Source organism: Silene latifolia, chromosome 1 (genome assembly GCF_048544455.1).
Source record: "Silene latifolia isolate original U9 population chromosome 1, ASM4854445v1, whole genome shotgun sequence".
Lineage (NCBI taxonomy): Eukaryota > Viridiplantae > Streptophyta > Magnoliopsida > Caryophyllales > Caryophyllaceae > Silene > Silene latifolia.
Window position 1 is genome coordinate 1,565,557 of NC_133526.1, and position 27,356 is coordinate 1,592,912.

At 37.9% G+C, this 27,356-nt stretch overlaps 1 protein-coding gene and 1 pseudogene across 1 annotated transcript; both read right to left on the reverse strand.

The window, feature by feature from the left end:
- Positions 1-366: 366 nt before the first annotated feature.
- Positions 367-1,130, reverse strand: LOC141642690 (uncharacterized). The gene has a single exon (XM_074451596.1). It carries the CDS (start codon positions 1,058-1,060, stop codon positions 521-523), a length of 540 nt encoding a protein of 179 aa, XP_074307697.1. The 5' UTR covers positions 1,061-1,130; the 3' UTR covers positions 367-520.
- Positions 1,131-8,833: 7,703 nt separating this feature from the next.
- On the reverse strand, positions 8,834-9,442 carry LOC141610923 (uncharacterized; annotated as a pseudogene).
- Between the last annotated feature and the right edge of the window lie 17,914 nt (positions 9,443-27,356).

A 27,356-nucleotide genomic window follows, 5' to 3' on the forward strand; every position in this document is an offset into this window, starting at 1 on the left:
TAATAGACCAAGTATATATTAGGCATAACAAACACTTAAGAAACTTATAAGTTATAATCTACAAGGTTCTAGTGTTGTGCGAAGTGTAATAATTATATTCTTTTAGTCTCAATTATTTGTTTACTTTTTAAATATATTGTATGGAGTATTTTAAATAAAAGTAAATAAATAATTGAGACAGTAAAAGTAGAAAGTAGGGAATAGTAAGAAAAATACACTCAACAAGTAAAAGTGGACAAAACTATGTATTTCATTCAAGAAAGTAAATTTGTTACAGTACATATTACACTTGAAACAAAAGGATCAACTATAGAGATCATTAGAGATGATTTCAAGTCAATTAAGGGAAACTTAATTAATCACCAATACAATAAATCTAAAACATAAACATAAATGCGAGAAGTAAATATATGAAGCAGGAAATGAGATAGTACCACTAGGTAGTATATATTGTTTCGTATATTTTGATGATTTGAGCTTGCATGTGACAAAGTATGGGAGAATAAAGTGTCTTAGGTGCTTAAGAGCACTGGAAGCCGGAGGAGTCGCCGGCCTTGTTGCAATAGTTTAGCACCAAGCTTAAAGATATAGGAACATTAAGGTTAATGCCTAAGACATTAGCTTTGATGGCAGTGCAAAGGCATATTGCTGCGTCAAGGTCAGTCAACCCACTAAGAAGACTGCAGCATTGACTTTTTGGTGGGTCCCCAAGCACTACGCCGAGTACTCCGGGAAGGACATTAGCACATGCCGCCAACTTAAGGATGTCAATGGGACATTTGTCACCTCCAGATGATGATGGTGGTGTACTCGGTGTTGTCACTGGTGATGGGGGTGTTATGGGTGTTGTTGGACCGTGGCCTCCAGATGATGACGGTGGTGTAGTCGGTGTTGTCACTGGTGATGGTGGTGTTTTGGGTGGTGTTGAACCGCCACACCACTTGCATGATGGTGGACTTGGTGGTGGTGGGCAAGGGACATTGTAGTTGGCACTAACCAAAGTGAAGAACATAAGGTTAAAGCATAAGAGGTAACTTAGTGTCATAATTTGTGAAGCCATATTGAAAAGAACTCAACTTAAGCTAATAATGAGCTTTTTAGGCTAAGATAGTTTGGAGTAGGATGTTTTGTATTGCAACTCGGTATGTTTAGAAAAAATGTCTTTCCCAAATTGCAACTCGGTATGTTTAGAAAAAATAAGGACCTTCGATCATCACGTCGGCATTTGCTTCATAATAGTTCATGGATTTTCTAACATGTGCCCTAAGGGCACATGATAATAATCTAATTAGGAAAATATTATTGTGAATATTTGCATAAACCATGCATAAATATCACGTACGTACACTATCATAAATGTGAATACCTCAATGTAAATCATTAAACTTTATCCCTAGTCAATTTCTTTAATTATTGATTTATAATAGATCGAGGAATTTGTTAGATGTGTCGATATTTGGTTCACACTCGAGCTTGGTATATACAATAATGTGTCAAAATCGACTGTCTGAGTTATTTCAATTTATTTTCGTCTAGAAATCTTAATTCATTTGAATTGAAAGAACCAGATAACTTACACATTTTACAATTCATATGACATTTTATACGTACTACTTACGTGTCTAGTATTTGACGTTTTAATTTGTACACTAGTTTTGTGACCCGTGAAATGCACGGGTTTTATCAAGACGCTTCCTTAAAATTTTGTTCTGATACGAAAATTTAATGAAAGGGAAGGAAAATGGAGAACAACTTTTTTTTCAACTATAAATAAAATATTTTAAGATAAAATGTAAAATAATTGACAGATGTTGTGAAATAATCCATGTTATGGTAAGATTTAAAATAGGGAAGAATTTAGTTTGATAGGTGGGTAGTTAATACAAAGTATAATCGTTCTTAAAACTTATTCATGCATATGTTTGTTCAAAGTGGGTTGCGAAGTCGAAATGTACTTTTTTGTTAGTAAGTCGACGTGTACTAAATGTGATGACATTATAAACAAAGAAGGAATACATAGTTTTATTTACGTGGAAATTCTTATGTTAATGACAAAGTATGCAAACTTAAATTCATTTTGGTGGACTATCTTATAAATTTGAGCTGTATTACAGTTATAATCTACATAACATTCTAAACATAATGATGTAACTTGTTGTCTCAAGTCATATGCATAATCATTTTTCATTGTATTTAATTATTTTGTAGGGTAACAACCGAATATTCTACATCACGTTTCAATTCAAACAATTGTTGTGACTAATCACATACTGCAAATCTGTCGGAATCTTGAAATAAGACGAATTTGTCTTAGCAATGTAAATCAAATTACTTAATGAATGCACAACATCTTCCATATTGGCTTGTTCAATTAAATAATCTATATGTACTACCTGAATGTCAACAAAAAATACATGTAAGCAAATTAATCACCTTATAAGCAGATTACAAATAGTAATCACGTGATTTACAGATTAGCAAGGAAGAAACAAGAGTTGGTTATTTGACTTCATAACTATGAAGTTGAACTTTTTTATTTTACGCATAACTTAAATATTAGTTTTTTAAATTTGTAGCTTTATACTATGAAAACTATGAACAATCAGGAGAAATCAACATGCAAACAAACTAAAAAGTTTAAACTTTAGTAATAATGTAGTGCCTTTGAGATCCAAAATTTATATGAAATTGAACCATTGATTTTCAAAGCACAATAAAATGGAGGCGGATGGAGTGTTTGTCTTCAATGTACATTTCACATGACCCGTGAAAAATTAAGGATGAGTGATATAAAATGTGTTTGACTTTAGAGAGTTACAATATTAATTTTGTATTTGCCTGGTTCTCTTATTTCTCTATGAGGAGGTATTTATACAAACTTAGTGAGCAACTTAAAAGTCGCCGCTAATACACTTAATTATGCAAATTCATTGTATCATAATTTCACTAATAAACTTAATTATGATCATTCATTGTGTCATAATTTATACATACCAACTCATAGTCTCTTATTATTCCTAATAAAATGTAATGAAAAATAACATAAAATGTGGCACTTAAAATTACTTAACATGACACACGTCAAATAATAAACTACTCATCTTGCCTTTTTATTATATTGTATAGATACTAATAGTTAAGTCATTTATCATACTAAATTTCGAAAAAATAATTAATTTGGAATAAATTTTAAAGGATAATTAAACAATAAAATTAGAATGGAGAAGGTCTCATGATTTAAATTCACCATGAACACAAAATTCTAAATATAATTATTTTAGTTTTACTTATTAAATATATTGCTAACAATGCAATTTGGTATTTTTTTTTTAAAAAACCTTATCCCTTACGTGAAATAATTTCATGAACTAAATAGGTATTACTACCCTTTTAAAATTCTATTATTAGTGTTTAAGTTACTTAAGTATTTACAGAATTTTTTTGTAAATTACTTAAATTAAATAAATATTTTCTTTTCCATATATTTTATATTTTCCAAAACCTTATCCTTTACGTGAAATAATTTCATGAACTAAATACACGGTATTACTACCCTTTTAAAATTCTATTATTAGTGTTTAATTTCATTTAAGTATTTACAGAATTTGTTTGTAAATTACTTAAATTAAATAAATATTTTCTTTTCCATATATTTTATATTTTCCTAAGAAAATATTTTATATGATCTTTAATACTTATTTTTCGATTAATTAGTTCTGTAAAACATCTTCTATATTACAACAAAGTTATAGTAACAACAATAGTGAATTATTGCCTTTCAAAAAATGTAGTGAATTAGTGACAATACAAAAAAAAATTTCAACTTCATTTATTCTTCTTCGTTCTTAATTTCTTATATATTCAGTTTTTTTATATTTCGAATACATATAATACTACTCTATATGAAATATTTTGAAATTATTAACTTATAGTTAATGCATATTTTTTTTATTGTAGTTTTTTTTGAGTTAATTAAGTTTAAAACTAATGGAATATGGATGGATTTTAAAAGGAAATAAGTGAATTAAATTAATGCAATATAATAATAAATTGGTAATCCATGTCAAATTAGTTTGCCAAGTCACATTGTTATTGTGTATGTGGCTTTTTTTCAACCCATGTGGCATTATCTACGTGACATTTTTAGGCTAGCCTTTTAATAATATTTTATAGATTTTGTATATGATCTAAGACATTTCAAAGATTGGAATATCATCTGATTCAGACCAAATTCAAAAAATCTGTTTACCAGCCTACAAATGAGATACGAACTAGTTTTTGAACCCGTGCACTGCACGGGTGGCAATGTAAATGATTCTTGAATATAAGACTAGTTCACAAATTGGGAAACTTTTGGCATGATCAATAAAATTCAATTAGTAAAGTTGAATTTGATGATGTTGACTATGTGCCCATAGTAGAGTTCTTACTTCTTAGTACTCTTTTAACCACTAAAATGAGTGAAGGAAAAATGTCATTTACTTTCTTTTTCGCGTATAAAAAATTGCGATGACCATCAAAATCACCCTTTCACTCTCAAATTAACAGAAATAGGGGACATGCATTAGGAAACTACACTTTATTTTTTATTTTTTTATTTTTTTTTGCTCATCAATTATATAGACTTATAGGAGTATTTGTCAAGTTATTCCTCTAAGAGTTTACTTTGGATATGTTAAGAGTTACATGTACACAAGTCTGGATCCTCTTCATTGAAAATATTTATTTTTATCGATAATTTTAGATGTATTCTGGTTGAATCGCGCAGTGATAAATTGATCCCGAAAAATAATAGATTTATGAAATACAGAGAAAATAATAATAATAATAATAATAATAATAATAATAATAATAATAATAATAATAATAATAATAATAATAATAATAATTTTAGATGCTGGGGCTCGGGTAGCCGCTTACATTTTTACTCGTATTAGCTTTACTATTGCTAAAGGTGTGGGAGCCCAGCTTGTCTCTCGGCTCCCCACCAATTTCATGTAAACCTTTTAATTTTATTATAATGAAAGCTGCGCGCATTTTATAATAATAATAATAATTATTATTATTATTATTATTATTATTATTATTATTATTATTATTATTATTATTATTATTATTATTATTATTATTATTATTATTATTATTATTATTATATGATATGTTAAAGAGAAAAATGACATACATCGGATGTACTACCGATTTTATTTATTTTTGAATTTATGTGTTTTTTTTTCTGAGATTATTAAAGTTTATAAGTTAGATTTTAATTTTCTTGCATCAAAAATTAAATTAAATTGAGCTTATATGTACTGTTTTTGATTTATAGTGTAATTTTTTGAGCGTAATATTTAAGTGAATAAACTCAGAAACTTTATAGTAAAACTCGTAATTTTGAAAACAAAACTCAAAAACTTTATTATAATGCTCAAAAACTATAAAACTGTTGATAGTACATAATCTACTTAGATTTATTTAAGGATAAATCAATTCCATACAATAATTGTTCTAGTTTTTATGGTAAATACACTTTTCTTGTGTAACAAACTGGTCATGACCGCAAGTATAAAATCGGACACAACCCTGGTCAGGCACAAACCTAGAAAGAGTCACCGGCTGGCATTGCAGCCGCAGGACCCATAGATCCGAACCTGGTACAAATTTAAAAGGTCTAAATGGGAAAACGGACCAGAACCAAATCCTGTTAAATTAAGTTGTGGATCTTTATACAATCCTTATTTATAGTAGTCCTTGTCCCAGTCATTTGTTTGCTTAACTTATTCCATTTTATTGTGTCTCAGTGCTCGTTTGGTTGCCCGTTGGAATCTAACTCCATAGGAATATCGAAATCATGGGAATTAAGTTTCCACATGAAATTCATGTGATTTTAGCAAACCCGTTTGATTGCCTATACAGAAATTTAATTCCACGGGAGTTTGCAATTTCCTAGGGCGAGCTAGGTAATTGAACTCCTCCATTGTGGAGGAGTTTTCAACTCCTTGGAAAATTAAATTCCCATATTTTGCCAAAAAGTGGGCAACCAAACAAGTCCCTCTTTTCTAATTCATGGGATTTTTCAACTCCCATGAATTTTAAAGGGTAACCAAACAAGCACTCAGTCAATTGTTTACCTTTTTATTTGAAGAATGTTTTTGATTGACAATTTTGTTGGATTATTATGATCGAAATTAGTCTAAGTTTGATTTAATTAGTTAGTTAATTAGTGGCTAATATAATTCCTGACAATGTGCCACTATAGTAGTTGATCAAATGATAGTGTTCATTAGGGTGGTCAACAGTGCGTCGGTCGGGTCCGGGCTAGGTCGGGGACGGGCCAGGTCAGGATTTGGGAGACCCGGAACCGGCCCGGGTAAGGGGTCGGGGTGGGCCGGGGCGGGCCGGGCCAAAAGTGACCTATTAGGCGGGTCGAGGGCGGGTTGAGGCGGGTTTATGGGTGGGTCTAAGGCGGGTCTGGGTTTGGACGGGTCGGGTTTGACATTTGGGGACCCGGAACCGGCCCGGATATAGGGGTGGTGTGGGTCCGGGTCAGGCGGACCGGTTTCATCTACGGGTCACGGGCGGGCCGGGTCCGGGTTAGCAAGGCCGACCCGCACTGTTGACCACCCCTAGTACTGTTCATGTTTGTAGTTAGTTGGCCATTTATCAAGGACCATTTCCTAGTTTTTAGTATTATTAGTTGAGTTTAAACCTATTTAAGGGATGTAGGTGTAATCAGTTAGATTGAGTCAGTTTACGATAACTTTCTCCCTATATTTTACTCTCTACTCTCATATTTTTAGTCCATCAAATTTGACTATCGAATAAGAATTATACCGGTTGATCATGTTGAATGCCGAGAAAGGATAAAAGACCTTGTAATCATTTTAGCTTGCAAATAGTATAGGTCATTGCTTGCTGGGTACTCGGCCTCAGCAGAAGATCGAGACGTAGTTTTGTTTCTTCGTTTTCCATGAAATGGGAGAATTACCTCAATATCCTGCGGCTAACCCAGTCAGCATCACAGTAGGCACGGAGACTAGGGAGGTTGTCAGATTGTGACAAAATAACTTGCCCCGGATTGTTCTTATTAAGATAGTGAATGACATGGATGGCTGCGTTCCAACGATCAATTTTTGACTTGCAATGTGGGCCCTCAATCCAAAATTTGATGGTCCCAACCAGAGGCGGCGATCATTGACACGACCCGAAAACCCGACACGAACCCGATACGAAGTTAGCGGGTTAGGGTCAAGACGTTTTCACTCATTTAAGTAATTGGGTTGACACGACACGACACGAAACTTAAATGGGTCGGGTTAGGGTTGATGTCTTTTGACACGAAACCGACACGAATAACCCATTTATTTAAAATTGTCATAATATATTTGGCTTGAGTCAATAATTCAACAAAACAACTTAAGAATTAACATTTTCATTCATCATGTTTGGAATATTAGGATTATAAATTGTAGTTTGTTGAATTAGTTTATTGGGTTAAACGAGTTAAGTGGGTTAAAAATGACCTGCTTAAAGATAAATGGGTTAAACAGGTCGGGTTGGGTTATAGAAATATTAAATGGGTCGGGTTAGAGTTGAGTCAAATGACCCGTTTATTTAATTGGGTCGGGTTAGGGTTGGGGAAGTGGTGAACCGTTTAATATTGACACGAACACGAACACGAACACGACCTGACCTGATCTGTTTGCCAGGTCTAGTCCCAACTCCCAAGGAATATATTGCAACAGTACAAATATTGTGTCAGGCATTTCATTTTTGATTGGTTGCGATGTGGGCCCTCAATCCAAAATTTTAGCACCTCCTCCCCGGTGTGGCGGCTTGCCACCATGATACAGTGGTGAGCGTAACTGCGTAAGTAAGGGCTAAGGTGGCAATGAGATTGCTTGTCATGCAAACTACGTACTCGTATGTAAGTAAAGAACATGCATGGGAATTTATAGTTAGGGTTTGTCTTACAGCAGTTTATGGTTCTATATAAATTGTACATGCATGGGACTTGGGAGTTTATAGTTAGGGTACGTAAGGTCTTGTGAAACGCCCATGATTTTAAGTATGCAATCCCATGCAAAATGAGTACGTAGAGACAAGTTAAGACTTAAGACATGTTTGCGTAAAAGTGTAAAACAAACCGTACTCACTCTGTTCCGGCCAATTGTTTACCTTTTATTTTGACAAAAAAACTAAGAAAAGAGAAATTAACCAATTATTAAGGATTGAGTACTATTAATAAACCGAGTATATATAGGCATAATAACAGACACTTAAGAAACTTATAATCTACTCCTACAAGGTTGTAGTGTTGTGCCAAACTGTAATATACTTTAATTTACTATTTTCGTCTCAGTTATTTATTTACTTTTTAAATACATTGTGAGGGGTATTTTAAAGAAAGGTAAACAAATAATTGAGATAGAGGGAGTACAAAGTAGTAAGAAATTAAGAATAATACACTCAACAATTAAAGTAGACAAAATTATGTATTTCATTTAAGAAAGTATAACTGTATGTTACAGTACATATTACACTTGAAGCAAGATCAACTATAGAGATCATATAATGCTGTTTGCTTATTTATTTATATAATGCTCCCTTTGTCCAAAAAAAAAAAAACTATAGAGATCATAAGAGATGATTTAAACTCAATTAAGAGTAACTTAATTGATCACCATTACAACAAACTTAATTCATAGAAATGAATGCAAGAAGTAAATATATGAAGCGGAAAATGAGATGATACCACCAGTTTATATTATTATTTAGTATTTTTGACGAGCTTGTATATGTGACAAAGTATGGGAGAATAACGTGTCTTAGGTGCTTAAGAGCCTTTGGCGGAGGTATCCCCGGCCTTGTTGCAAAAGTTTAGCACCAAGCTCAAAGCTATAGGAACATCAAGGTTAATACCTAAGACATTAGCTTTGATGGCGGTGCATAGGCATATTCTTGCATCAAGGTCGGTCAACCCACTAAGAAGACTGCGAAGATTGACTTTTTGGTGGGGCCCCGAGCACTACACCGAGTACTCCGGGAAGGACATTAGCACATGCCGCCAACTTAAGGATGTCAATGGGGCATTTGTCACCTCCAGTTGTTGATGGTGGTGTACTCGGTGTTGTCACTGGTGATGGTGGTGTTATGGGTGTTGTTGGACCGTGGCCTCCAGATGATGATGGTGGTGTAGTCGGTGTTGTCACTGGGGATGGTGGTGTTTTGGGTGGTGTCGAACCTCCACACCACTTGCATGATGGTGGTGGTGGGGAAGGGACATTGTAGTTGGCACTAACCAAAGTGAAGAACATAAGGTTAAAGCATAAGAGGTAACTTAGTGTCATAGTTTGTGAAGCCATATTGAAAAGAACTAAACTTAAGCTAATAATGAGCTTTTTAGGCTAAGATACTTTGGAGTAGGATGTTTTGTATTGCTTACAATTGGAAAGATTTGATTATTTAAGTTCAATTTTTGCTTTCTATTTATAGTGAAAAAACATGAAGACTTTTCAACATAATTTATTCCATTATAAGAAAAAAATATATTTGAAAATAGATTATTATCCTTAACTATAACTAGTGGTCCATGTGAAGAGAGTTTGAAGTAAAATCCAGGCCCAAATGATGGACTTGGACTTTCTTACAAATATTAAGGACCCACTTATCGTATAATTGGGTGTAGACTGTAGATTACAAATTGAACGGGTTAAACAAGTTATACTTAGGCTCGCTTGGAATGAGAGTAATTATTAATGGAGTAATAGAGCTTAAATGAACTAGAAAATGGAGGAAAGTGATGGAGGTTGGAGATAGAAATGGAGGAAGATAGTGTAATAGTTTATCCATTAAGGGGGTAATAATTACACACTTCTCCCTTCAAGTAATGCATTACCTCCATATGGACGTAATAATTCCTCCCTCACCACCTCTTTCCACCCTCCACAACCACCACTAACCACCAAGTAATTATTACTCCCTTAATAATTACTCTCATTACAAGCAAGCCCTTAAAATCTTGGAACGAAAGAATGATAAGAAACTTAATTATGCTCTATATTAAAAATTTACGGGTTTTTCTACGTGATAATTCTGAGTTTTTTCGAATTTTACGTGGTATTTTTTAATTTTTGAAAATATCAGTGTTACCCTTAATTTTAGAAAAATGTTCTTACAATTCCCTATTAGGAATAGTAAGAATCTATGGATTATTAATGGCGACCTTTGAGTTGCTCACTTGAATTGCATAAATACCTCAAGTTGGATGAATAAGATAACCAAGCAATTCTAAGCATTACAATATCAATAACAATATCATCGATTCATCGGTATCAGAGCCAGGTTAAATTCATTGTATCATAATTCTACACTAATTCATAGACTCTTAATATTCTTAATATACCCAAACTACTAAAAATCATGTTTTTAAATTGTTAAATTTTTGTGAGGAAAATATGTTTACGATTGAGTAAATGATATTTATGTTAATGGGATGACAAATTATTGCCAAAAAATCAATCCAAAATGTATAAACTAAACATTTAAATGAGGCGAATTAGAGCATTTTGGGTATTTTAAGATGTTTTCATTAAGTTTAGGCGGAGTACCACTGATATTTTTGAAAAGCAAGGGGTACCACGTAGAATTCGAAAAAAATACAAGGGTATCATTTAGAAAAACCCAAAAATTATTTGTAGGGATGGCAATTACGGCTCAAATCGAACCGAAGGAAAAAATTCGATACAAACCCACCCTTTAAAAACCCATCCCCGATCCAGTATTTAAAAACCCATATCCATATCCATATCCACTATTGAAAAACCGGAACCAAATCCAAACCCGATCCATTCATACCCGAACCCGATCCAATTAGATATTTTTGTAATTTTAGGTTTTATTAAAGTAGAAATTTCAATTTTCTTTGATGGGGCATATTCTGCACCGCTGACCAAGTCAACATATTGAGCAAGGTCAAGGATGTCCACAACAAGTCAACGACTTGGACAGCTTAGCCGATGCAGCCCGTCGGCCTGTCAGCCTGGGTCTCGGCATGGCAACCTGCCAGCCGGGGCACATATCCGCGTACTCATATCCAAGAACCCTCGGTCGGCCTGCCATAGGTCCCTCGGCCGAGGGTAGAACGGTCTTTCCACCTGCTAGCTACTTGGCCACTACGTGACAAAAGGTGAAAGTCTATAAATACTCCTCAACCTTCATTGAGGAAAGGATACACAATTAAACCTAAGAATCACTATTCATCTGGTATTATCTTCCTTATCTCTCTACAATATACATTTAATCAAGTAACAACAACTTATCCCATAAGTTTACTGACTTGAGCGTCGGAGTGAGTTCGCTTGGCCCCAAGCCGAGCCCTCAGTTTGTTCATCGTTTCAGGAGACCGAAAGGAGGATTCAAGCAAAGACGTCATTCTACGAGCTACGAGTGGTAACAAATATCTGCTCTGGAATTACACCCGGAACAATTGGCGCCGTCTGTGGGGATCGCTACTAGAAGCTAGTCACATTCATTCCCAAACAAAAAAAACAACAAAAACCCACCCAAAAAGCTAAGAGGATGTCGAAACAACAAGACGCAATGATGACCGACGAACCGCACTCTACCAAGATGATACCTTCAACAATGCGGTCGTGCGGCCCTCCACCGCGGAATAATCCAACCGGAGTTCGGGATGCCAATAATACCAGACACACGTTGTGCACAAACCAGTCACCATCATGGGACATGTGGTTGACGTAGCAAAACCGAAAATGCTCTTGGACCTAATTGGTAATCGCTGCTCACACCGCCACGCCGACAAGAGCGGCGGAAACCGTCCGAGAGACCGGGGCCGAAATGTGACTCCGAGAAATTTGAACGGAGCACTAGGGGAAGTGACCCAGTCAAGACGCCGGGGAGCCCAAAGCGGGCGTGGTAGACTGAGTCCTTCCCGCACACACGGGAGGACAGTCCCCGCAAAGCACGAACGAGGCTTACCCCAAAGGAACCGGAGGAGTCCGACTCAGCAGAGTTGGAGAAGAAGTCCGAGTCGAAGAAGGAGTCCTTCCCGCTACGAGGAGAGGAGCCGGATTTGGAATGCGAGGAGCCGATCGCCGCGTGTCGTTCGACACGTGGTCAGACAGCCCCTCAACGCCTACGTCCTAGAAGTCCAGGTGCCAACTAAGCTCAAGTTGCCACCCATATCATACAAAGGGGAAAGTGATCCAGCCGACCACGCCGAGGCTTTCGAGTCTTACATGTCGGTATGGGAGCAGCCCGATGAGGTCTGGTGCCGAGTTTTCCCAACAACTCTGCATGGGATGGCTCAAAGTTGGTACAAGGGGCTTCCCGACGGCTCGGTATACTATTACGCCGACCTAAGGGACGCCTTTCTAGCCCAAAGACTCTTGCAATAAGAGGAGGGCCGTGGAGACGTCGGACCTCCTAACTATCAAACAAGAGGGGGGCGAGTCTCTACGAAGCTATGTGAAGAGGTTCGACGGAAAGGTCCAGCAGATTCGAGAAATTAATCCCGAATCGCGGCCTTGCGGCGATGAAGGGCCTCCCAAGGGGAGACTTAAAAAATGAGCTCATCAAGTGCGGAGGCACAGGCTTGGATGCCGCCAGGAAGATGGCCGACCAGGCCATCAAGGTAGAGGACTATCACAAGACTGGTAGGCCCAGCGAGGCCGAGCACTCAGAAAAGAAGAGCTGCCGGGAGGACAACCCGGATGAAAGACGCCGTGACAACAACGGGACACGGTCCGATGAAAGATGCCGTGAGAATAATAGGTCACGGTCGGACAAGTCTGCCAGAAAACAGGACTCGACGGGCGCCGGGTGGAGTTCAGGAACGTACCACCAGAGGCGGTATAATGATAAGACCCCTCTCGTCGTATCAGCCGCCGAGGTTTTCGCCCTGAGCAAAAACGAGGGCCAGAAGTGGGAGAGACCCCCCAAGCCAAAAAGTGACGGTGACACGAGCCAGTACTGTGAGTACCACGGCCACACCGGCCATTTAACCAACGACTGCCGACATCTGAAGAATGCCATTGAAGAGCTGATCCGGAAGGGGAGCCTCGGCAACTACGTTGCCAAAGGCCAAAAGACTGACGCCGGCAGTTCAGGTAAGAAATCCGTCTTCGAACGGATAGGAGTGATCCATGTTGTCATCGGGGGCAACGAGAACGGAGGGTCCACTCATGGGCAAAAACGACACCTGAACGAGCTATATCAGGCCGTCAACTTTGTGCCCAACACAGCGATCCCCGCTTCCAACATCCCCGATATGACCGTTGGAAGGAAGGACTACGAAGGGGTCATCGCTCCTCACAGCGACCCCCTTGTAGTCAATTTGGACATATCCAACCACCTGGTCAAGAGGTGCCTAATTGACACAGGCGCGTACACGAACATCATGTTCGGGAGTGCTTCCTCGACCTCGGCCCGAAAGTCAAGGACTTAAGCCCCGCACCAACCCACTATACGACTTCTCTGGGGCGGCCTGGTACCACTGGGGTCAATCAGACTCCCGGTGATGTTCGGCGAAGGGAAGGCGGCTAAGAATGTCCTAGCCGAGTTCGTGGTCATTGACGGCTCGTCCGCCTACAATGTTCTCATAGGCCGAGTCACTCTGAGCGAGGCCGACGCGGTGATGTCCATCCGGGCCCTAACACTGATGTATGTCTCGGACCGGGGGGGAAGCGCATAAGCTCGTCTCCAAGGACGAGAAGGACGAAGTGGTCAACGTCCGTATAGCCGCCGAGGATGCAACATGCAATCCCTCAAAGTGGCAAAGAAATCGAGAAAAGGGAAAAGTCTATCCTTACAACAGGAGGGCGACCTCATGGATGTAACTAGCGGCTGACTGGGAAGGTGTGCCTTTGATAAGCCATTAGGACGCTGGTAATCTCGGGAAACTCTATGTAGCGGCGGAGGTGTCCAAAACAGTTGTGGGCACCCCGACGCATGTTTTTATCTAATGAAAAATCGTCCAAGTCTTCCATCAAAACGTTCATTTTCCCCATAGTCACTAGGAAGCAGCAGACGCCGGCTCACACTGTCATACCGACAAGAGCGGCAGTCTCCATCAAGAAGTAGGCGCCGTCGCAGTCACCCCAAGTAGTAGACGCCACGGCAGTCACCCCAAGAGGTTTGACGCCGTCGCGCATCACTCCAAGTGGTAGACGCCACGGCGAGTCTCCATCAAGAAGTAAGCGCCGTCGCAGTCACCCCAAGTAGTAGACGCCACGGCAGTCACCCCAAGAGGTTTGACGCCGTCGCAGTCACTCCAAGTGGTAGACGCCACGGCAGTCTCCATCAAGAAGTAGGCGTCGTCGCAGTCACCCCAAGTAGTAGACGCCACGACAGTCACCCCAAGAGGTTTGACGCCGTCGCAGTCACTCCAAGTGGTAGACGCCACGGCAGTCAATAACAAGGAGCAGACGCCGGCGCACACTGTCACACCGGCAAGAATGACAACCACCCTCAGGAAACAAACACCTCGACGGTCACGACCAGCGCATTTGATACTCGCAAAGCGATCAAAACGCCTTAGAAGCGTTAAACACAGTTGAGGAACGCACTCTAGACTGCCTCGGCCAAGCCAAGGCGGAAACAAAGGAGACGCTCAAATAATAACATAAGAGAATAACTCAGACGAAGACGAGAAAAGACCTCGGCCAAGCCAGAGGCAGAGTGAAAACGCTAAGTACAGATTGAGACGCTCAAATACTAGCGCAAGAAAAAGAAGTGAGGTAAAAACCTCGGCTAAGCCGGAGGAAGAGGAAACGAACTCTTATTAAAAGTAATAAACAGGTTACAAGCAAGGAGAATGCAGACGACGGCCGTCCCCATAGGGATGAGCCTAAACACAACCTACCAAGAGTTTTACAACAAAACAAGGGAAAGAAAAACAAAAAGTTACAAGTATGTCTCCCTATGTCATTGTTGCTTGCTTGCCATCGCAGCGGTAGCAAATCTTCTTCGATAGGCAACCCGGTTTTCCTAGCGGCCTCGGCTTGGCGACCTCGGCCTTAGCCTCGGCGCCTCAGCTTCCCTCATTCTCTTGGCTTCCTCATTGGCCGTCTTAGCCTTCTCAGCAAGGGCTGCTGCCTCCTCGGCCGCCTCTTTCTCTATCTTCACCCTCACCGCCTCCTTGGCTTTCTCCTCCACGGCATTCTCCTTAGCTTCGAGCTTGTCGTCAAACAGCTCGTTAAACTTGCCCCACGGGAAGGAACCAGCAAGAGGGAAGAGCTCCTCAATCACTTCCCTGGCAGCTTCTTCGGCCAGATCCCGGAATTCGGTGCACATGTTAGGGAGCATGACGGTTTGGAACATCTCAATGTCCTCCTCCTTTTGTCTAATAATGGCCTCCTTGCTCCGAATCACCTTCCCCTGGATCTGAAATTTGCCCCTAAATTCATTCCTCTGCTGGAAATAAAGGTCGGCGTGCCTCTGAACAAGGTCACACTTCTCCAGCAGCTTTGCAACTTCAGCCGCAGCAGCCTCGGCCTTGGCTCTCTCAGCAAGGACCTCCTTTTCAGCGTCCTCCCTAAGTTTTCTCTCAGCCAAGAGCGCTTTCTCAGCATCTCCCCTAAGCCTCTGCTCATTGAGGAGATCCAGCCTCGCCTTCACGGCCACCTTGTTAGTGGCATTAAGCTCAAGAGCGGACTTCTCCTGCTCCATAATGCGAGCACCGGCCAGCTCGTTCCACCTCGCCAGCTCCTCGATCAACCTCGCGCCTTCCGCTACGAGCTGGGAGGGGAAAACCTTCTGGGATGAAGAGTCGGTGGTGATGTTTTGATCACCAACCTGCAGTCGGGAGGGGGAAGCCTTCTGGGATGAAGAGTCAACGGTGACGTTTTGATCACCAGCCTGCGCGGGTTTCTCCTCCACTTGCTGCTCATTAAGAGCGACGGCCGACAGCGGCTGATCTACAAAATTTAACGAAAGCATCAGTATTAACATGCATAGACAAACCAGAGAGCCCGTCATCAGCAGCGCCCAATGAACCGGCTAAATCTGGGCAACAGAATAGATCAGTACCATGCTTGGCCTTCTTGACCGGAGGACGCGTTTCCTCGCCAGCGGCAGAAGCAACGACAGCGGTAGAGGCTGTCCGCTTTCTCTTACGGACAAGGGGAGACCCCTCCTCATCAGAGTCCTCCCCATTGGTGATATCAACGATCTCCACCGTTGCCTTCTGAACGGGGGGAATGGGAGGAGGAACTGATGTCGACGCCATCGCCGCCGAAGATTTTGTTTTTCGCGTGTGGCGCGGCATGTTACTAACAACCTTCGCCTGGGCCTCCACCACATTCAAGCTCTTCACCGCGATCCATAAGATCATTCGGCGACGTCCTGCGGTCATGGGTTAGAGCCTTGGGATGCAAGTTAGCAACGGTTTTATCCTTGTGCAGCCCCATTCTCCAGAGGATATCCTCAGACAGGTCCGGTCCAAAGTGGTCTGCGAAGGAAACAAAGCAAGAGTTAAGTAGAAGAAATAAATCAAAGTTCGAGAAATAGGAACATTGAGAGCGATGATGGGCCTCACACCGACCCCACTCACCCTGTGCTAGGGCCGGTATGAGGCCGACATGGCAGAGCGGCTCATCCTGGAGGATGATCTGCGTTGGGGGAATCCATCTTTTCGGCACCCCACTCTTGTCCGCCTCAAAGAGCCTCATCGCCAGCCTCTCATCCTTCTTAAGAGAGACCTTGCTGGCATCCATCTTGAGTTTTTTTCGGGTGACCCATCTGTCATGTTCCGCCTTAGTCTCACACCGCAAGTTAACTTGGTGCTTTGCAATGAGCGGGCGGATAGTCATCCCAAGCACCTTAACGTACACCCACCGATCTCTCCAGTCCTTGCAAGAAGTAAGTTTGTCAACAGAGACATAACCCTTCTCCATGTGCACACTGTACCATCCGACGCGGCCAGAGATTGACGGCTGGAGATGATGAAGCCGTCGGAATAAATTCACCGTTGGGGCCTCCCCCTTGAAGAGACAAAGCCAGACAAAGCCGACTATGGTCCTCATAGCCAACGGGTGCAGTTGGGCAACGACAACGTTCATGGCCCTAATGATGGCCATAACGTACTCATTCAGCAGAAACCGGAGCCCGTACTCCAAGTGTCGCATGTATACGCCGATGTGGCCCGGTGGAGGGCAACAGACGGCCTGACCTTCCTCAGGGATAACAATTTTATATCCCCTGCCAAAGAAGAAATGGCCCTCGAAAAATGTCTCGCCGGAACAACTGGCTAACTTATGGGTCCAAGCACGGTCAACGCGTACCTTACAGGCGTCACCGTGATCCATAACGTACTGCCTCCCCTCTTTGGGACGAGCCCTTTCAGCATCATCACCAAAATCGTCTGCGTCATCATCGACATCATCGTCATCCTCTCACTCCTCCAAAATTCGAGGATCAACTTCAGGAGAAGGAGACCTAGGGCCCCCAGGCCTTATCAGGAGGGCGTCCAGCTTCTCCTCCTCATCAAGACGCGACGGGGAACCCCCCGGCGCCGGTTTGCTAGTCCCGGCATCAGCAGAAGACATGTTTACGGTAAAAACTTACAAAGTTAAAAAATTGGAAAGTTTGTTCGTTTACCTTGAAGAAAAACACCCGCCGGGTTACAACTCTGAAAATTAGAAGACAAAGAAGCCCTTGAAAGTTTAGAGAGAAGAAATTTTGGAGAAAATGAAATTGGTGGCCAATTTCACGGAATAACTGCCCTATTTATAGGGAAAAGCCCATGAAGAGGGACCAATCGAGAACTGACCCATGAAGCGTCAACCAATCAATCGTGCGGTACACGTGTCGGACATGCAACCACGGGATGTCAATCGTTGCAACAGTTGAACGTCAATCAATGCAACAGTGACCAAGCGTCTTCAACACGCCCATTCACATCTCTCCGCCTATTCACCTTCCTCAACAAATTCCCAAGCATCCGTTCTCTGCCGGCCACATGATCAACCAAGCTAGATAGCGCCGGCCGGGGCAATCAAAAAACAACCGCACTCTCAACCCTGGTCTTGGCCAGCGTCCCTTTCTTTTCCACATCGGATGCCCTTTACACATCCATGTGGAGGGGGGATATGGTACGGCCTAAGAAAGACCAGGCCGAGGTAGAAGAAGCCGATGCAGTAGAAGAAGCCGATGCAGAAAATTTCTTACAAATTACTTACGCAGAATATACGCTCAAACATACATCGGAGCCCATACCACGGCATAGACTACGCTGGGGGCAAATTGATGGGGCATATTCTGCACCGCTGACCAAGTCAACATATTGAGCAAGGTCAAGGATGTCCACAGCAAGTCAACGACTTGGACAGCCTAGCCGATGCGGCCGTCGGCTGTCGGCTGGTCTCGGCATGGCAACCTGCCAGCCGGGGCACATATCCGCGTACTCATATCCAAGAACCCTCGGCCGGCCTGCCATAGGTCCCTCGGCCGAGGGTAGAACGGTCTTTCCACCTGCTAGCCACTTGGCCACTTGGCCACTACGTGACAAAAGGTGAAAGTCTATAAATACTCCTCAACCTTCATTGAGGAAAGGATACACAATTAAACCTAAGAATCACTATTCATCTGGTATTATCTTCCTTATCTCTCTACAATATACATTTAGTCAAGTAACAACAACTTATCCCATAAGTTTACTGACTTAAGCGTCGGAGTGAGTTCGCTCGGCCCCAAGCCGAGCCCTCAGTTTGTTCATCGTTTCAGGAGACCGAAAGGAGGATTCAAGCAAAGACGTCATTCTACGAGCTACGAGTGGTAACAAATATCTGCTCTGGAATTACACCCGGAACATTCTTATATAAGATTAATTTTTTTATGTAGTCAAAACAAGTTTCGGATTGGGTTTTGGATTATATGATGGATCGGGTATGGATTTGGAGCGGGTATGGGTTTAAAAAAAGTATAATGGATTGGATATGGATTTAAAAATTTTGGATATGGATCGGGTATGGATATGGATCTGTGATCTAATAGGTAAGTGGATCGGGTTTGGATCTAGCAAAACCCGATCCAATCCGACCCATTGCCATCGCTAATTATTTGCATAATTATTCTCTTCATTCGTCTCAATCATATACCTTTAATTAAAATACCCGTCACAAAGAATAAAGCAGGTAACCAAACAGGGGCGGACCTACTGTTGTGAATCATGTAGCACTTGCTACACCAATCTGGCGAAAATTTGTGAGAAAAGGAGAATTTGCTACACCTAAAATTAATTATTGAGGCCTTATTATTAAGAGTTGACCAATACTCTCTTCTTCATTATCTAATCTCCACTTTATTTAACACACTCTACTAATCTATTTCCTCATTATTTTCATCTAGTCCCAATAATAATACAGGGAAGTTAAGAGGTTAATTAATACTTGGAACAATATAAGGCAAGAGTATAAGAGCGAAGAAAGGGAAAGTATGTAAATTGTGAATGGATCAAATGAATTTCCCGTATTTTTTTCCCCAAATTCAGTTTAGCGAGACTCTAATTTAAGATACTTTTTTGCATGTGGGTCAATTGTAATAATTAATTAGATTGATATTATTTTTAAGACGATGGGTTCATATGCTATCTTTTGGTGAAGATTAAACCTTTTTTTCGTCTCTTTTATATTCTGATAAATTTCATCAAATTAGTATTAAACAATACAATACCGTAATGATAAAAAGATTTTAGAGAGACGGTGTCTTAGAAGACTTGCTCTTTTAAAGATTATGATTATTATTTTAAGTAAATTAGTACTCCCACCTATTCACTAAGATGTTCCACAATTCCGAAAATGGCAAATTCACTAAGTTCTTCCACTTTCCTTATTAGTCTATTATTTGTGGTTTTATGACTTGTGACCCTACATTCTCTCTCTTATTTTCATTTTCCTCTGTTTTCCACCACAAATCTCCTTCCCCTTAAAAACTCCCCAAAAGGTAATGTGGAAGATCATAGTGAATCGTGATAGATGAACCATCTCAACCAAAACCTTAAGGTGATGGTTGAGGCTCAACTATTATAATTATTCCTATTACGCTCCCTCACTCAAATGCCCTTTGGGCTTGAAGAGTGGTTAGTTGTGCACCGACTCCCTCGTACCGTGTGCTAGGGTTCCACTTCGAGTTTTTGAGGGGTTTTGAGGTTGCCAGGATTCGAACCCGTGACCTATGGTCACACTGGCTCTGATACCATGATAGATGAACCATCTCAACCAAAACCTTAAGGTGATGGTTGAAGCCCAACTATTATAATTATTCCTATTAAATCGGAGGGAGTATGAAACTGTAAAAATTGAGTCAACTAAAAATCATGATCGATCCGTAATTCAAATGGTGTTAAACTGTTAATATAATATATGTTTACATTATTTTAGACGATTGATGATTTTTTTTAGGTGCTTTCGTATTAGAACCGTCATAATTTCATTGAAACAACGTGAATATTGAAAGTATAAACTAGGTAGTTACTCAAGATGAAATTCGAAACATATTGGCGAGCCTAATGAAATGCCCATAATAAATTCGCTACACCATATAAGAATTCCTGGGTTCGCCCCTGTAACCAAATGATTGGGGATTTGGGGCAGAGGGAGTAAATTGTGCTTATGTCCTTCGTTGTTGGATAAGAGTGAATTATCGAATTCTTATGCGGTGATAAATACAAAAGGAATTGTTTTTGAATGATCTAGGAAGAATATGCAACGTACAGAGATGCTTAGGGTAAGCACATTCATGTTCATGCATGTCTATGTAAATACGAGTAAATCTTTAATTTAGTTAGATCTTCATACAACAACAACAATATAATAAAAGAAAAATGGATATGATGGAATGTTAAATACTACTCATACGTACGTAGTAGAGTAACTACATTATAAATAGTTAAATAAGATGGTGCGACACCAATTCTTAGACTATACTCTCAGGAGTATACTCCTCCATACTCCTTTTTTTAAAAAAAAAAAAAAAATAACAAATATAGTAAAATATAAAAACTACCCACCCCACGTCCCCACTCCCTCATTTTACTCTTACCTCATCAAAAACACTTACCACAAAACAAAAACCCCTTGTTTACTTGCTCACTTAACCTTCCCTCCTATATTCACATATTCAAAGAATGTATGCATTTGTTCGTCCAAAAAGAATGTATGCATTTGTAGTCGTTTTCAATCGTTTGATCGGGTATGTTCTAATAATACATCAATACCCTAAAGTTAATTGAATTAAATTTATGTTTTATGTCAATATTCATTGTTAAATTGTTATATTAGGTGATTTCGGATTACCCTTTAATGTTAGATGTCTCATTATTCACAGTTAAATTGAGATCGGGTGTGATATTCATCATATGACTATCATATTCGCCGTCAATTTGATGAATATGTATTATCTATTGTGATATTCATCATATGTCACTATGATATTCATTTTACGTTTAGTGAATATGACAATGTATTCTAATGAATATGAGTTATGTGGTATGATATTCATTAAATGATACTATTATATTCACTTTTAATTAGTGAAAATGATAATGTAATTTGATGAATATGTACCATGTAGTGTGATATTCACATTATGATACTATTATATTCACTTTGAATTTAGTGAATATGATAGTGTAATCTAATGATTACGAACTATAAACTTGATAAATTCGAGTACAAATAGAAGAAAAATTGTTGAATTTGAAAAATTTTAAATTTGATAAATTGGGCAATTTGGAAAAAAGAAAAAAAAAAGAAAAAGAATAAACATACAGTTATATACAGTAGTGGGTAGTTAATTTTGTCTTTTTTTTTATGGGTGTATACTACTCCCTACTCCTGGGAGTAGGATATAATTTGCCGTGCGACACTGTGTGGTACGGAAACTCATAATTCATAAACCTTATACTTTCTCCACATCTTATTGTTTTACCCATTTGGTTTATACACGGTCTTCTAGACGGTATTTTGACCATCGTTTTATCCATTTATATGTACTTTTTTGGGGATGAAAATAAAAATTTTTGAAAGAGTTTTTTATAACAAAGTTCACCATGTAAATATCATGTTATCAGATAATATATTTTATACTTTATTAATGGTCAAAATTTCTAAAAGTTGACCTTTAAAAAGACAAATGGGTAGAACAATAAGATGTGGATCGAGAGAGTAATCATATCATATCATATATTATATCATATAATATATTAATCTTCTAAGTCTTAAGTGACATGGCAGCTCATATTACAAGCAGGGATGATGTGTCAATCAACAATGCAGTAGACTAGGATGCTTTTAATTAGGCAATATAATATCATATTGGGGAATTATTTCTTTCCATAATTAATCATTTACTACACCATTTATCATTAAATTCAATTGGGACAGTAATTACCAAAACTAATACTCCGTATGATCATTTGCTTAATTTATTGGAAAGTATTTGCGTAAAATTAATGACATTTCATGCGCAATTCAACTGTAGAATCGTCTTTACAAATGACATCATAAACTAATTATGTTATACTTGAAAAATAATTTAGTTACTAGAAAAATTAACTTAAAAGTAATATAGTTTTGTATGAAGTTAAAAAAATAAAAGAACGTTTGAACTTCTAATTTTTTCCATAAGAATTTTTATATTTGTAGAATAGTTTGATCTATCAAAGTATAATAGTCAAATATGTAGTAGCTTTGAAAAAAAAGATTACAAAAAAAATGGACAAAGTGAATAAGAAATGGATTGATAAACCTATCAAACGGGCCAGGTCAAAATACGGGTCGAATCGGATACGGGTTAGGTCTCGCTTTAGGTCGGGGTCAGAATACGGGTCAAATAATAGTTTATGACGTCTTTTATTTTACCATTTTTAAGTCCGAAAATATTATGATATAGTTATATTAATTAAATTTCGTACTTATATTAAAAGATTATAAAAATAAAATTACTTAAATAAATTATTTTATTATTAAATGATATAAAATTGATTTTAAAATTAATTTTTATTTGAAATATTAAAAACATTATTTTTCTATTTATTATTTAAAATAAAATATAAAAATATTAATAATTTAATAATATTCTTGATTTTGTATCTTTGACCCATTGGGTCGAGTCGAGTTTTCACCGTAAAATAACAGGTCATTTCGGGATCGGGTTAATTTGGATTGCTGGTAAAGATTTACGGGTCATTGACCCTTAAAAACCGGGTGGGGTCGGGTTTATGGTTCAGACCAAGCTCTAATAGGCTTAATGGACATAATGCAATAAGCACTCCAACATACGATTCTGAGAAGTATTATATTTTAAATAAATTATAGGGATTTTAATATATTTAATACGGAGTGTTTTCTTAAACTTATAATTATTCATTAAATTTAAATAACAAATATTGTATTATGCATATCCAACCATAGTTCGTTGTTCTTACTTTCTAATAATTGTTTGTATAAAGCATAACTACTAATTTTTGAAATTTATATGAACATGTTCTTTATAAACAAATTAAATTATAATGCCGTGAATTTCATGGGTATAAAACTAGTATTTTCTGAGATAAGACGATTGTATACCCCTTAACTCAAAAAAATTGTATATACCCCCAACGTAATATGGAAAATTATCAATGAATCCGTTTTTTGGACTATAGATATCAGTTTATACAAATAGGATTATACATCCAGTTGTACCATAAGCATTGTACAACCAAGGTATAAGAATCCGAGCTTATATGTATTCTTTTTGAGCTAATTCAAAGTTCATGTTTTTAATGTGTAAATGGATGAACTCAATACTTTCTAATAAAACTCATATTCTTTAACATAAAGCTCAGATACTTTATCACAAAGCTCAGATTCTACACCGTACAACATATACAACTGGTTGTATAGTCCATAAATTGATCAGTTTACTCTTTTAGTTTAGATGATCTTCTCACATAATATCGAAATTCACACGTTCATGACCCTAGGGCCTCAAGTTTAATTGAAATCCCTAAAATCTCAAAAGTGAAATTCAACGCAAAATACAATGAGTAATCGAGTATGTTGTTATCCACTTTTCAAACAAGACCGGCAAGCAAAAAATAAACAATAGTTATTGTCTACGACCGTTGTATAACATTTTTTTTACATATATTTTAAATTAAGAAAAACTTTGTCTCATATTGTGAGTCGGTTCTCTTTCTAGAAACTACGTCACTGAAACATCAGCTACAAAACAATTGATGTATTCAAATGTGATACTTACTCTAATATATTTAATTTCTACATTATGAATTTATGATAGCTAAAATTAATTGATGTATTATTGTCAACAAGTCTTCAAAATAATGTCGTTTAGCTAATTTTCCATTAAAGACATTGATAGGTCGTGTGAGACAGGCAACAATGTCTTTCCAAAATTGCGACTTGGTTTACGTTAGACAAATTTCACGTACGTACCATATCATAAATGTGAAAACCTCAATGTAAATCATATTCACATTAACTTTATCCCAAGAAAATTTCTTTAATTGTTTGTTATTGAATTTTTAATAGACAAATTTGTAGATGTGTTGATTTTTGGTTCACACTCGAGTTTGGTATATACAATAATGTGTTATACATGTATGTAAATCCATGCATAAAGAAAAGATAACACAATCCCTTTTGAAAATCGATTGTCTGAGTTATTTCAATTATTCGATCTAGTCTCAATTTTTATTTTACATTTTATTCTAGGTATATCGTATACGTGAACAAGAATTCTATTCAATCATAGAGGAATCGATCGCAATTTTTAGAAAATCTCAATTCATTTGAATTTAGATGACCTAGATAACTTACACATTTTACAATTCATCTGAGATTTTGATTTATACTTACGCGTCTAGTATTTGACATTTTATACATTATGTATATGAACTAACGGGGTGTTTGGTTCATTCATTAAAGGTATGAGGTATGAGTTTGGAGTAAGCCAAACCCATACCAAGTGTTTGTTTGGCGAATTCGAGGTTTCGTACTCATATCTCAAACCCATGAGGGTATGGGTTTTTCATACCCACCATACCCAATGAAGGGGGCGGGTATGAGATTGATATCCATAGGTATCAAATTATGATTAACAAAAATGTGAAAATAAATATTATAAATATTGAAAATGAAATATTTTATATAATTATTTGATTAAATCTTTATTTTCACAATTTAATATGTTTAAATTATTAATTAAAGTATTGGATTTAACATATTTCAACTTTTACTTAGTTTCAAACTCATACCGCTTACAATTGAAACAAACGCGAGGTATGAGGATTGGTGTTCCAACCCGATACCACTCATGTATGATTTCTGATTCCAAACTCATGTCCATGCGCGAAACAAACGCCCTAAAATGATCCAAAGATTAGAATATCACCCGATCTGGACCATTCGAATAACCTGTAAATTAGCCTACAAATTAGGAGATAAGAATTCTTGAATATGAGACTATAGTTCACAAATTGGGAAACTTTTGTCATAATCAATAAGATCCAATTAGTAAAGTTGACTTTGATGATGTTGATTATGTGCCCTTAATAGAGTCCTTAATGCTCGTTTAACCACTAAAATGAGTGAAGGAAAAATGTCATTTACTTTCTTTTCCGCGTATATAAAATTTGCGATGACCATCAAAATCACCCTTTCACTCTCAAATTAGCAGAAATAGGGGACATTAGGAAACTACACTTTTTTTTTTTTTACTCATCAATTATTATAGGAGTATTTTTCAAGTTATTCCCTTAAGAGCTTACTTTGGATATTCGCAAAGGAAAATGAGATTGCGCCATCAGATGATACTTAAATTGGGCGTTACCGGGAGTGTTATAGTAAATTACGTAGGTTTTTTTTATTTCCCTCCCTAAAATTTGAATTTTAAACTAACGAATAGAAAAAGGGTATTTTAGAAATTGTAAATTGCATAATCAATCAATCAATATCAATCAATATCTATCTATATTATTAAAGGAAACTTTTTTCGAGCGTTTATAGAAAGTCCAACTTTTACGAACTACCTATATTAATTACAAAGAAAAAAATAATTAAATAATCAAGCAGTTATATTAAGAGTTGTCTTCTAACTCAGTCATGTTTGTCAACAATCCTTATTGAAATAAAAAAGAATTATCAATGAGAAATACACGTATGAGTTGGTGTTTTCATAAGAGTTGGTTTAAACTACTATAAAATATTCAATAAGATAATAACAAAAGCTCATATATTTATCTCAATCATGGAATTTGTATTGGAAACAAAATACTCTACTTTGTATATAAGTGAAAAAATGCCTTTGATTTTTTATTTGTTTATGAGTTTGATACGACTTCTTAAAACTCTACAAAAATAAAATTTATGTATTTTATGAATTTGATTTTGAATCAAAAACTAGCTCCAAATATTTGTATATATACATGAATTACGGATGATAAGAAGTATGGATACATACATTCAAAGGTTAACATACACACGTCTATAGGCAGTCGTTTGGATAGCTGGGCAAGTAGCTCAAAAAGAAAAGCTATGTGTGTTCATTTAGCATGTGCAAATAAGGCCATGGGAGTTTGGATTGTTTGAGAATAAGCTCAAATAGATAAGCTATGACGACTTATTTGTTATCTGTAGCTGTCTTACTGTCAAAGAGATTGACCATTGGATTCATCAAAATTAGCTCTTACACCCAATTAGTAATATTCTACTAATGCAGGATCGGTACACAATGCTCAAGGTCAGAGGCCATATGAATGGCAGTATTCATATTTGCAAGTCGTCGTTGAAGTTAGCAGCTACATCTCAGGATTAAAGTTGAATATTTGGGCGCAAACAAACAATTTGATGCATCCAATTTTACAAGTTTTATTTCGTGGTTCTTGGATGAGTTTGTAGCAAGTACCAGTTTGTTTTCAAAGCTGTACAGGGACGATTGGGACAACCGAGGGGTAAAGATTCCGTCCCTATAGAAATATGGGTTCAATTCTGATCGTATACTTCCGGGCAATGGGATAGAAAGAGATGAAATATGGATTTAGGAAGTATTAATATATTACGTACGATGTACTATTTTTTTGGACGGAAAGAATACACATTATATTAAAAAAATAGAGTTTCCGAATACATCAAGGGCGACGGTCCGGAGAAAGAGGCGTGATAGCCGACATAAAGTTCAAAGTACACGCACGAATTACAAAACATGGGGCATAATCCCAATCAAAACAACCATTACGAGAACTATTGTCTACGATGTACTCATGTACTATTTTACTTACAGATTATTTCGTAGCTTATAGCAAGTTTTTACACACACTATACGTGTAAAAATCAATA

Coding starts and splice junctions, on each gene's coding strand:
- LOC141642690 (XM_074451596.1), bottom strand. CDS start 1,060: ATGGCTTCACAAATTATGACACTAAGTTACCTCTTATGCTTTAACCTT.